A 13,727-nucleotide genomic window follows, 5' to 3' on the forward strand; every position below is an offset into this window, starting at 1 on the left:
GGAATTGATTTGATCCCTTATCCTGGCACCCTATTTTCGGCATTTAACTTGCACTGGGGCAAGCGCAGTCTAGTCCCAGTTGCCAGCAGCCTTCAACTTTCAGGACAGGTATTCCTCATTAGTATAGTGGACAGTATCTCCATCTTGGACAAAAGTGGCACTGCTCTCAAGTTGCCTGCAGAAGACCGTGTTTTGATTTTGTTTGATTTGATCTCTGAACCTGGCACCCTATTTTCAGCATTTAATTGATCCTAGTTAATGTAATGGAACAGGTTTGACAGAAGCAGCACTGCCAAGCCAGAAGACTCAATCAGAGACCAAGATATAAAGTGGTTTTTACTGAGTCTATTTTAAATGAAATTGGGATGGAAAAAAATGCTATGTGTAAAGTGTGCCAAGAAAAGGAAGAGGGGATTTTACATATGTTTTTATATTGTAAAGAACTGGAGGATTTTTTGAGAGAATGCAAATGTGTGATTAAAGATTTGACAGTGGAGTGGGATGAAAATGCAATATGCGAGAGAAGAATTGTGGCTAAAACGGAAAAAATTGTGTTGGGGTTTGGAATGTGTTTAAAAGGAAATCAGAAGTGTACATTGAAAGTGTATGTGTGTATTTTAAATCTGAAAAAAATGCCTGATCTCGATAAATGAATGAATGAATGAATGAATGAATAAAGTAAAGAAAGAAAGAAGTAAGAAATAGGAAAAAATAAAAAACAAACAATTTATAAATGGTTTCCATACCATCTTTCATCTAGCTTATGGCCATTCCACTCTGAGAATGTCTGATCTCGTCTGATTTCGGAAGCTAAGCAGAGTTGGGCCTGGTTAGTACTTGGATAGGGGAATGCCAGGTGCTGTAAGCTTTTGACATAGGCATTCATTTACTTTACTATTTGAATTCTCTAACAACAACATCTTAATATTCATACCCTGTAGCTAATGTTTTGATAGAAAACAACAATTACAATAAATAAACATAATAAATAAATAAATAAATAAATAAATAAATAAATAGGAAAAAAGAAATAGGAAAAAAGAAAAAACAAACAATTTATAAATGGGTTCCATTCCAACTTTCCTCTAGCTTACGGCAATTCCACTCTGAGAACGCTAGCGGGCGCTGGTGAGAAGGAAGTGACTGGCTGCAGTTTGGAGAGAGAGGCTCTCCACCATTTTGAGTTCTCTGTTTGTTTTTTTGTATTATTTTTTGATTTTAATAGTTCTGTTTGTTTTGTTTTTCTTAGTTTTCTAAAACCACCTTACAGCAGCCTTGGCTGACTGGAGGGTGGTTGACATTCTTTTTTCTTAAAAATGGACGGATTAATGGCGAACGACCCTGGACTGGATGGAGAAACACCTATGGCAAACAACCCTGGACTGGCTGGAGAAGGACGCATGGCAAACAACACTGGAATGGATTATCGACGACTAGTAGGACACGGACAAAAACGGGCCGCGAGAGAAGGAAGGATGTATCTAAAGGAAGCGACAGTGATTGTGAACGTGGAGAACTTAAATGAGGTCAGAGCTATGGATATTATTAAAGCAGTAACTGAGAAATGTGGAAATGGGAAAATTCTGGCATTGAGGCCAAGGCAAGGAAAAGAATATGAACTAACGATGGAAAAAGAGGAAACGTGTGAGGCATTGATTGATGGACTGATTATAAAAGGGGTGAACTGTGAAATAAAAAATCTACAAAATAGAGATTACGTTGTTTCCTTCATGCACCTGCCCGTCTACCTGGATGATAGAGATATAATTGGAAAATTGGAGGGATGGGGAGTTAATCCCATATCTCAAATTAAAAGACGACACTACCTGGGCACCGAAGTCGAGGATGGAACAAGGTTCCTGAAAGTAAGGTTCCCCAAAGAGGTGGCATCATTGCCATACAGCACAAAAATGGAAATTGCGGAGGGGTCGCAGTATTTCTGGGTGATGCATAGCCACCAGGTGAAGACCTGTAGGCTGTGCATGAGCCCGGATCACCTGCTCAAGGACTGCCCGGATTTCCAGTGCTATAAATGCCAAGAAAGGGGACATTTTGCCAGAGAGTGCAATTCGGTAAGGTGCCTGGAGTGTCAGGAAATTTTAAATAAATGTACGTGTGAGATGGAGGAAGAGGAGGGAGGAAGGGAGGAACGGGTGGACGGACAGGTGCATGAAGGAAACAGCAAGGGGGAGGAACAAATGGATGAAGGACAAGAGGAAGAAGGACTACAACAAAAAGAAATGGAAGGAGAAATGAGTAACAGAGAGTAAGGGGAAAGAGAGAAGGAGAATATTAACTATACTAACTATATTAACCATAATGAACAAACAATTGAGAAGGACACGAAAGAAATGGTGACATCGGACAGTTTTAACAATGTTGAGGAAACAGACAGTGAAGAAGGAGCAAAGATGGACAATATGGACAGAAGGGGGAGAGGACAAATTAGAAGGAGAGCAACAAAGGTAACTCCAAATTTGGAAAGGGTAAGAAAAAAAGTTATGAAAAGGATACAGAACAGATATGATGTTATGAATGAGTATAAAAAGAGATGGGATGGAGGTATTTTTTATAATAATGGAGATGGGAGGTTGGGGAGAGGTCATCCTTTTAATGAAGGATGATGTGTTTAAAATGAGTAAAATTGTATACACAGATAAAATAGGGAAATGTATGGTTGTTGAGATAAAAGATGAAGGAAGAGATTTGATTTTAGTAAATGTACATGCACCAGTGTAGGAGAAGGAAAAGAAGGAGTTTTTTTAATATTTTAAGAAATGTTGTAAAGAAGTACAAAGAAATAATAATGATGGGGGATTTTAACACGGTTTTTAGTAAACAAGACATGGCTGAAGGAATGTTTTTTTAAACTGATACAGGTAGAAAAGAATTAAAAGTATTAATGGGAGAAAATAATATGATAGATGTGTAGAGAGAAAGAAATGAAAGGAAAAAGGAGTTTTCAAGGAGGCAGATAGTGGGGCAGTTTGTGTGCCAAACCAGAACTGATCTTGTTTTATGTAGTAGAAAGGTGGAGAATTTTATAGAAAATATTTAGTATGAGGACACAAGTTTTAGCGATCATAAGTTTTTATTTTTTACATTGGATTGGAGTAAAGTGCAAAGAGGGCCGGGAGTATGGATTTTAAATACACAGATTTTAAAGAATGACGACTATGTTTTAAAGTCCTTTTAAACATTTATGGTGGTGATGCTCATTCAACACAAGCCATTCCTTAACACCCCACACTCAACAAAGGTCATCACTCAACTTCCACTCAACACGAGCCACTCCTAACTCATTTTGCCTGTGCTTACACACAAGATGATTCCAACTCAACACGAGCTAGTCTTTACTCACCCCCCATTCAAAACCAGCTCTTCCAAACACAGACACAATGCATCTTGATATAGTTTGTACTGAATATTTGATATATATAAGTGATTATCAGCTCACAGTCACTTCTCACATCTCAGTTTCAGTTGTTTTTATATTTTATAATTCTTAAAAGGATTTCTGTGTTTCTGCTACCTTCATATCATTTAAGCCTTGTAAAGAGTAAACAGCACCCACTTGACAGTTTGTGTTTTTTCTGTTAATGCAGTGAGTCAGAGTCGTTCCAGTTCCAAGTCACAATGAGCTGGAGCTTCTTAACTAGCCTCTTAGAAGAAATTCACAACCATTCGACATATGTGGGAAAAAATTGGCTCATGGTCCTTGTGGTTTTTCGGATCGTTCTCACTGCCGTGGGTGACGAGTCCATCTACTCTGACGAACAGAGCAACTTTGTGTGTAACACACTCCAGCTGGGCTGCAAGAATACATGCTTTAATGCCTTTTTGCCACTCTCACACGTCCACTTCTGGGTATTTCGGATCATTTTGGTCTCCACCCCTTCTCTGTTGTACCACGGCTATGCAATGAACAAGATTGCCCGGTTGGAAGAAGGCAAAAAGGGCACTTCAGTGAAATTTTCCAAGAGTAGAAAGTTTCCCCTAGGCAGACGTCAGACTCGAGATCAGGAGGTTGCTGAGGAAGATCAAGAGCTTCTGTGATTTACGAGATGACCACAATGGAAAGTCTAAGTGATAGCGTAGCTCCGGATGCAACAAGAAGTGGTATGAAAACACGACATGATGGTCAACAGAATCCAGCGAGATACACTCTCATTAGTCTATGTCCTCCATCTGCTAACTCGGTCTGCTTTAGAAATAGGCTTTCTGTTTGGTCAGTATATGGTTTAAGGTTTTGCTGTTCCGTCTTTTTGTGTGCTTGAGTAAACCATGTCCTAACAGTGTAGATTGTTTTGTTTCCCGTCCGACAGAGAAGAAAATCTTTTTGCACATCATGTATGCTGTCAGCATTCTCTGCTTGCTACTTAATGTCTGGGAGATGCTCCATCTGTCTCAGAATAATTACAACATTCACACAGCGCTAGCATTAGGGCTGCTGGCATAAGGACTGGTATTGATTATTTCAGCCAACATTTAAAGGAATATGCCAAGGGCAGAGAGTTTTTGGATATCAGACCTGAAAGAGTTTTCCTTTAAACATTGAGCTTATCTAGAGCACAATCATAGGCATATCCGAAAAGGAACTGAAGTGAGGTGACAGTAATTGTCTGGTTCTCATTGAGGATAGTGTTGTTTTGGTGATGGACTGCATTTTGGGTAAAAGTTAAAGCGTTTCCTGGTTGTTTTCTTACTCGTTGTTATTTTTTTTATTATTTTTATAAATAATAATAAGTGAGAAGATTCTCAAGAGAGAATCGAGTTATCAGCATTACCCAAAGTGCATTGTTGCAGTTTGTGTTTCAAGAGGGATGATGAATCTAAATTTCACATGTTAACAGAAGCAATAAAATACTTTATTTCCTACATATAATGGTTTTTGTTTCCTCTAACATCCTCTAGCAGGCTCATAAATATAAATTAGGTGATGCACAGAGCTGAGAAAAGACAGTGCTGTCATGGTAATCACCACACTGTTTCTGAGTGTGTCCTAATTCTGATTTCAGTCTTGGCACTAAACCCAATACAAAAATTCTGATCATAAGTTTTGAAATGATTTAAACCTGTTGTGATTTAACATGCTCTGAAAAGATGTGGTTGTTTTATTACAACATAATCATTGTTTTTTAGTTTTCTCACAACAATAGCAAGTTAAACTGAGTATCAGAATGTCTCAGACACACCGAAGATGAGTGAATGTTCTTTATGACCTTTTGCAAGACCACATCCGATATGTCTTCATCCAAGTCAGATTCCCACCTGTGTTTCAGAATGTCCAGATTGGTCACATGCTATGAACTGAGCAGTGTGTAAATCCTGCTCAAGACCTGTTTAGTGTCTATCCTACAATCAAATATCTTATCCATAAGGGACTGAGCTAGACACTGAGGAAAACAATCAGAATTGTCCATAACAAAGTTTCTCAATTGCAAATATCTAAAAAAACTGTGATTTTTTAAATATTAAATTTCTCTACCAGTTGTTCAAATGAGGCAAACTTATTATCAATGTACAGATTATACAGTGAACGTAGTCCGTTCAATGCCCAACTATCAAAAGCTTCATCAGTTACCGAAGGGATAAACATGTGGTTCTCAACCAATGCAACCACGCTCTAATATTAGCTGCCCAGTTATAGTACATGAATTTAGGAAGTGCCATGCCCCCCAAATTACGGGGCAGTTGTAATATCTTTTTGTTGATCCTTGGATGCTTTTTATTCCAAATAAAGGATGATAGAGGGTTTTTATCCTTTTTAAGTAGTAAAGAGATGCCAGCTTGACACATAGATACTGGAAGTGACAAGTTTACAGAAGACTCATTGAAAACTGACAGTAATAAGGGAGACAGCGGTTCTGAAAATGTCTTGAAAAATTCGGCTGGAAAGCCATCTGGTCCAGGGGACTTGCCACTTTGCACGTCTCTAATTGCAAAAAATCTCATTTACCAAAATATCTTTTTCCAATTCATAGGCCAGATCCGGACTTACGGAGGGAAAGTTTATACCTTCAAAGAAGGTCTCCAAATCAGACTGATTAGAGGATGAATCAGAAGAGTATAGTGACTGGTAGAACTGACGAAAACATGTATTAATTTTCTCATTGTCTGAGCATTGAATAACTTGGCCATTGATTATAGCTGGAATATTTTGAGTAACTGATCTCTGGCATAGCTGATGTGTGAGCAGATACCCCGCCTTCTCACCATGTTCATAGTACCCATGCCTTGACTTAGAAATCAGGTACTCGGCTTTTTGGGTAGACAGAGTATTAAATTCAGCTTGAAGTGACTAAATCTGGCGAAGGGGAATGGCTATATTCCCTGTCCACAAGTAATATCTCGTCTGTCAACAATCTTAACCGTTCAGAGCTTCTCCTCTTCTCGTTAGCACAGTATAAAATTATCTGACCCCTTAAATAGGCCTTTAAGGACTCCCAAACCATAGAAAGTGGCATTCCTGGGGTTTGATTAACTTCAAGGAAGAATTTAATTTCTGCTCTTAAAAAACTGACAAAATTCTCATCTAAAAGTAGTAAAGTGTTAAATCGCCATGGGCGGTACAGTATATTGATTGTGAATCTGAAAAACACAATTTCATACTGAGGGGCCCATGGTCTAAAATGACTATGGCACCATAGTCACATTCCCTCACCAAGTGTAGAATTCAATTATTGATGAAAAAATAATCAATTTGAGAGTACGTCTTATGAACAGAGAAGAAAAATCAATATGCCCTCGAGGTAGGATTGCGAAAGCGCCACACATCAGCCACACCATACGTTTACAGAAATTATTTGATCGACTAAGCAGACTTAGTAAGGGTTGTTTTTCCAGCTGCACTCCGATCTAGAGATGAGAGCACACAATTAGTATATCCACCAATTATGAGACTGTGTGTTGACATATGTGGCATATTTGAAAATAATGTGTTAAAAAAGGTATAAACATCCCAGTTTGGTGCATAAACCGAGACTAAGACAACTGGAAGTGTGTACAATTTCCCTACCACGAGAACATATCGTCCAGCAGAGTCTGTATGTACACTAGAAGCAGTGAATTGTATGTGTTTACCAATCATGATGGCCTCAAACTCTTGATCTAGAGTGAAAATTTGATTAAACACCTGACCAGACCATTTTTAACCTAGACATATACTATCCGCTAAAAACGCATGGGTCTCCTGTTAAAATGCAATGTCTGTATCAAGCTATTTTAAATGCGCTATAACTTTTCTAAATTTTAAGGGACTGTTGAGGGATTTCACATTCCAACTCACACAGTTAACTGGATATTCAGAAGAATCCCTAGTACCTCTTTTGTTAGCCATGTTAAAACTGTGTACAATGATATATACACATAAGATCCTGACAAGAAACAACCCAATAGTATACAACTCCAGTATAATCCCACCCCCTTCTCTAACAAGAACCAGGAGAAAACAAAACCTCACAACAAAGAGATCCACACATTATAGTGCTTATATTGAGGAACATAACTCTAACTGCTAGGGCTCCTGACTAGCCCCCAGATATAATTAGAAAAGAAATCACCACAATAAAAAAAAAAAGTGATACAGTAGTGTTCTCAACGAAAATAATATAAATGTAAATGTTGAACCTCCAAAATTAGTTAGTTGTAAACAAAGTAGTCTACTGCCATCACCTGGAAAACATTTTTGTATGCAGACAATGTACATATTTCGGGATATAAAACAATTGCGACAATACAACCTGAGAAGTATGCAGGCTAAGGGAAACCCGGTTCACAGTCAATGTCCAACATCTGTCGCCAAGATAATATTCTCTTTCACATAAGCCATGGCCTTGTTTGGATCAGCAAATTCTTTGTCTTCTTCTCCGTGGGTGATACGAAGTCGTGCCGGAAAAAGTAATCCATGGCAAACACCCTGTCGGTTTTGACGAAGCCTCCTCACCTCTGTGAACGCTGCCCGAGCTTTGGCCACGCTTGCAGTGTAATCAGGAAGAATTGTAATATGCGCGTCATTGAAGCGAAGTGGGCCACGAGTGCGTAAACGGCACAGAATCTCCGCACAGTCTTGATAATAGTGTAACTTAGCAACAATTACTCTTGAATTACCGCCCGGTTTCTTTTGTCCTGGTGTACGATGTGAGCGATCAATCAGTGGCTCTTTCTCAAGTTGTAGCACCTCAGTTAGCATCTTGGCAACTCCTATGGATGAGCTGGAGTCCGGTATCTCGGGAACACAGAGAATCCGCACGTTGCACCTTCTCATCCGGCTCTCCAACACACATCTCACATGTCCTCACATCTCACCTTTAGCTCCTTTAGTTCCGATTTCAACTCACCCACTGTACTCTGTAGGGCGACAACCTCATCCGACCAATTAGATAAACCACCCTCTATATTGTTGACACTCGCTTTGACTTGGTCTAACTCCGAACGAAGCGCCGCGGTGCTGTTTATTATTTCAGATTTCACCGCTCGTAATTCGCTCTTAAGAAAGTCAAAGTCTTCTGCAAGAGCATCCTTCAGTTCTGATTTAATCACCGCTGAAATATCAGACTTCAGTGCAAGAAGTATTTCAGACTTCAAACCAGATGTATCCATTTCACTGGGATTTGGTGAGGGTGGAGCCGATTCACTCCTGCCCTTAGAAACATTCCGGTCCAAGGAGGCGTTCGGCCTATCGCCCGCAGGTACCGTGTACTTATATTTTCTAAGATTTGTCGTCATTTTTGTAGTTTTTAGAATCAACTTAGCAAGAGGGTCCAGTACTAAAACTTCTGGCGTTGAGTTTTGAAATAATACTTTAAGAAAAAACACTACATTAGGTAAGCATGCCAGGAATCTCTCTCTCTCTCTCTCTCTCTCTCTCTCTCTCTCTCTCTCTCTCTCTCTCTCTCTCTCTCTCTCTCTTCCTTTATGATATGTGAGTTTAATTAGCCACTTCCCCTAAACAACCTTAACCCTAACCCTAACCCTGGGTTAGGTTAGGGGAAAGTCCTTTGGGGAGATTTTCTTTTTGTTGTTGTTTTTTTCACCCTTAAAATTAGCATAAATCATCATAGTGTCTGGTGTTTATTATATTTAATAAAATAGTGTATAACAATTTTAAATGCTGTCTATGTTCAGTGGAACATTCTTGCTGGTTTTAAGTCTAACGTAAGAAAACATTTTCTTACAAATCGGCAATACTGTATATGATTTTGTCGTAAAAGTTTTAATCTGTTCTTCAGATCAACCAGAAACTGAAGGATCATTTGAGGACAGAGAACATCACAGTGAAATGGTGCCAACAACCAGATGGATTTGTTTCACAAGCTGAAAGAAGGAAATAATACTTTAGTAGAAAATAAAGTCTGAGCTCTAAATCTGAATTTTTAAGTTATCTTTAGATACTTTAGTTATCTTTAGATCTTCCTCACTGTTTGTGTCTTTGTGTTGCACAAATGATTTGTAAAAGTGTTTGTTTTTAAAAGGAATCCCAAGTAGGAGTCACATTAGAATTCATATGAGGAGTTTACTACAGGAATCACAAACAGACATTCCAAACATAAAAAAAAGAACTGAAAGGTAGAAACCCGCAGAGGTCCAAATATAAGATAAGATAAGATAAGATAAGATTTACCTTTATTCATTCCCAGTGGGAAAATTTCTATGTTACAGCAGCAAAGGAAAGAAAAAATATGGAAGCTTGTTTCACCCTCATTTTAAAGAATAATATTAATAAAAAAATAATTCAGACTTTATATGTCAGAACTCAGATTTTGTTCTCCTTGCGACACACAACCACTAGATGGCGACATCTGACCGCAGTATGTGAACCACACAACGTGCTGCATCATTTACTGCGCTCTTTCAGCCTATTGCAGCATCTCTGGCTACAGGCAAGGGTATGTCGGAACTTAGAAACCACCTCCAAGCTGACATATCACAAGGGTGATTTATACTTATAACTATAGCTGTGTTGTCATTTACTTTAACCAAGAACTTCTAGTAACTCTATAATCAGAATTGATGAAGTAATGATAAAACTCTTCAGACCTGGATGAGAATGAGCAAAAACTTCTTTATTGTAGACAATCAGCCATCCATTCCATTGAGCTCAAGAAATCAAATCACTAAGTCAAAAAAAGGAACAAATGAAAACTCAAAAAGAGCATTCACATGTAAAACAAAAACTCAAAGTATCAAAAGAATGAAAAAGCTGCAGCACTCAAAAATAGGTTCACCGTCTGAACTGCCCCACGAAAAGAACTGCGTACTTCCCCATAAAAGTCCCCTCAATATATACCCTGGCGCTTCTAAGCGCCTCCTTCCTCCTAAGTTGTTCTCTGGGGCCCCGCCTAGTTATTTACATGTTTCTTCTGAAATCCCCTTATTTCCCCGAATTGCCTCATACGCCCTTTAGTGACTTCATATCCTGCCTTTCTGAATTCCCCTTATTTTCCAGAATCATCACCTGACCCTTACTCATGTGCCCAAATATGGATTTTCCTTCTCCCGTATTTTCCGATTATTTTCGGCCTTTCTCGTCATTGTTATTAAAAAAATGAGCTCAAGAGAGCTTTACTTCCTTATTCTTATCACATTTATCGCTCAGCCTTTCATGACAGACGTCTCGTGGATTAGTCCTCTTGTCAGCTATAATGAGTAAGTTCTTACCATTTCTGTTTCTTGGTATTTAAAAGTGTGTATTGACTATATGTCTTAAATGATTATTTGTATGTTTAACTATTATAAGCTCTTACTTCTATTTGGTTATATTTTAATGTGCTATTGCTGCTAAGCTTTGCTGTTGCTGCTGTGTATATTACTAGAGCCCATAATGTTGGCTCTTTTAAGCTATGTTAAACTTTTCTGAACTTTACTCTGATCTCAGTCTGACCTTCAGACTGGGCTTGCTCATTGCATTCTTTAAGCCTTAGTTCCACTATTTCTTATCTGGGCTACTCCCTTTTTCCCTTAGATTCTCGGCCTCAGGGTCAGCCAATTCGTCCTGGTCACACCATCTGGATTTCTCGGTCTACTCCCTATAGGAGGCCTGTTCCTGCTGAGGTCATAACCAGCTATCGCCGTTATCAGCTGCGTCATCTTACTCAGGAGTTCTGCTCTTTCCTGGAACATCTATATTCCTCCCCACTTCCTGAGCAGCCTCTCTTGCTGTCTCACATTGTACAGACACCTCTGACACATACTTCTTCCACTCAAACCTCTCTGCCTCCCATCCTGGTGGACCAAAGGACACAAACTGATGGTTGTCCTCATGCTGAACCCTGTTGCCCTAGGCTGACAACTCCTGCCTCTCCTCCTCGTACATCCTCTCCCCCTGTTGCCTATATTCGCCCTTTGGCGGCTCCTTCCTCTCCTTCTCGTCTCACCTCTCCTCCTTTTGGCTACATTCACTCCCTTTCGTCCAGTCCAGCCTCCTCTCCCTCTTACTCTGAGCCTGGTTCCCCAGGCTTTGTTCCTTTCTCCCCTTCTCCTAGGCCTGGGTCCCCAGACTACACTCCTACCTCTCCCAGGCCTGATAGCTCTGGGTCTCCTTATTTTTACTAATTATATCTGTAATAAACTCCTTCTTTCCTTTCTATAGTCTCTGAGTGGTTCATTTGTTTATTATAACACTTACATTTACCCTATTATGACATCTGGGCTCTTATGCCCATATATCTTATGATACCAACCATAATAAGCCTTAATTATGCTTCCTTGGGGCGTCTCTAGTATATCAATCGATTTTTCACAACATCAGGTACACACACACACACACACACACACACACACACACACACACACACACGCACACGCACACACACTTACACTTATACACCTTAGAACAATTTATAGTGAGACAAATTTACCTCATCTGCACTGGTGTAGCAGAAGCTCTTACACAAAGAGAATGTATTATTTAATATATTGTATTATATTTTCCAGTATATTTACATATATGTTTGTTTTGTAATATATTTGTTGTTTCAGAATGGAAGACCTTATTTGTTTTTTTCAGAGAGAGAGAGAGAGAGATCCTTGTGTTGACTATACAGAGAATGCAGGAGAACAAGGTATTTAACCAAACTAAATGACCTATTTAATTTAATAGAACATAATGGCAATTGTTTAGGGGCAGTGGCTAATTAAACTCACATACCATAAAGAGAGAGAGAGAGAGAGAGAGAGAGAGAGAGAGAAAGAGAGAGACAGAGACAGAGAGAGAGAGTTCTGTAAAATGGTTAGCCAATGAGAGTGACAGACATCGTAACCCAAAGACTTCCAAGATTTTTGTGAAAATATGTTATTTGGGTAAACTATTTTTTTTATTTATTTTTATTTTTTATTTTTCTGCAAGATTTTGAAGATTACAAAGTGAAAATGTCCCGTTTTGTGGAATGACACGTGAATGTTGTAACCTGGAAGTATGTAAGTGTGACACAGTTCATTATAAAAGGTGGAGAAATGTTCAGACACTTACAGAATCTTTAGTTTTCTGAAACATTTCTCATTGTGCATGCCGCCTTTAACACAAGCTTTAATAATGTGAATGACGTTTACTTTTCAGGGCTCTCAAGTTTTGAAGACAGGCACGCGTGACCTTCTACAGCTTCAAACCCCGGCCCCCCCACCCCCATGCGGGGACACCCCTTCCGACAATAAAAAAAAAACAAAGAAACAATGGGAGTGTTGTTGTGTTTGGCAGGGGCGGTTCTAGACCTTTTTTTAGGGTGTTTCCAGCCCCCATGTCTGTGATCTCAGCCACCCTAAAACTAAAAGTATAATTTTTACTTTCATAAATAAACAATAAAAATGACGTTAAAATGCAGGACATGTCGTTGATGCAAAAGATCAGTTTGATCTATGAGCGATTTTTTTTTTACTTTGCTTTTACACTGAAAAAAAAAATTCTGACCCCTTGAAAATGTTACATGTTTTTATCTGGTTAATTTCACTGATTTTAATGTTATTTAATCCAACTTTTTTATTAGTAATTTTCAAACTCACTGCCCTTGTTTAAAACAAGCCAATTTAATTCAATTAAAAGTAACTAGAAAAACATACGTTGAATTTAAAAAAGTTTAAAATATTTATTGGACAATGACATTTGCCATCACACTGTAATTTACACATGTGCACAAATAACGTTACACAATATAACCTTTACAACACACATTTTCAGTCTTAGCTTCTCTTTTAGTGAGTAACAAGTAGTATGTGCTGACGATGACCATGTTTTTTTAAGAGGTGCTACCCGGAGTCGTTTGCCTTTAGACAACTCCTGCTGTATGTCTGCTTTATTCTCTGAAAAATTATAGAAAAAATAAGAAACAAAACTATATATCACTCATTTGTTTATATTGTGCAGTGAACGAGTTACGATAAAACAGCTACTGCTTAAGTTACATACCTTTAAGCATTAGTATTTGTGCCCTGAAGAAGTCTTGCTTCCATCGTACCCAATAAACCTGAGTTTGGTTAAACATGTCATAGTTAAAGTCCTTAATTTCGCTAGTTTATACAACAGCCGTGCAGCCGTCATCCAGGTACCTCACGTATGCAAACATTCTGATCCCCAGTGATCAGCAGATTCGTCGTGTAGAAGTGGAAGCTTTTTATTTACCCCTAAACATAATCCTAATTACGGTGGCAAAAACATGATGATCTGGAACACATGCACTTATACAGTACTAATTTCGATAAACACTGTAAGGTATATAAAATGTAGTCGAAAACAT

The 13,727-nt window shown here is 38.6% G+C and overlaps 1 protein-coding gene and 2 pseudogenes across 1 annotated transcript; all 3 read left to right on the top strand.

Moving 5' to 3' along the window:
• The first annotated feature begins 759 nt into the window (after positions 1 to 759).
• Positions 760 to 868, top strand: LOC113636882 (annotated as a pseudogene).
• Positions 869 to 2,796: 1,928 nt separating this feature from the next.
• On the top strand, positions 2,797 to 4,805 carry LOC113663812 (annotated as a pseudogene).
• Positions 4,806 to 9,733: 4,928 nt separating this feature from the next.
• Positions 9,734 to 11,797, top strand: LOC113663802 (leucine-rich repeat extensin-like protein 5). The gene is made up of 2 exons (XM_027179229.2): positions 9,734 to 10,647; positions 10,964 to 11,797. The coding sequence occupies exons 1-2, from the start codon at positions 10,644 to 10,646 to the stop codon at positions 11,551 to 11,553; spliced, it is 594 nt and encodes a 197-aa protein (XP_027035030.2). The 5' UTR covers positions 9,734 to 10,643; the 3' UTR covers positions 11,554 to 11,797.
• The last annotated feature ends 1,930 nt before the right edge of the window (positions 11,798 to 13,727 follow it).

Source organism: Tachysurus fulvidraco, chromosome 19, assembly GCF_022655615.1.
Source record: "Tachysurus fulvidraco isolate hzauxx_2018 chromosome 19, HZAU_PFXX_2.0, whole genome shotgun sequence".
Classification (NCBI taxonomy): domain Eukaryota; kingdom Metazoa; phylum Chordata; class Actinopteri; order Siluriformes; family Bagridae; genus Tachysurus; species Tachysurus fulvidraco.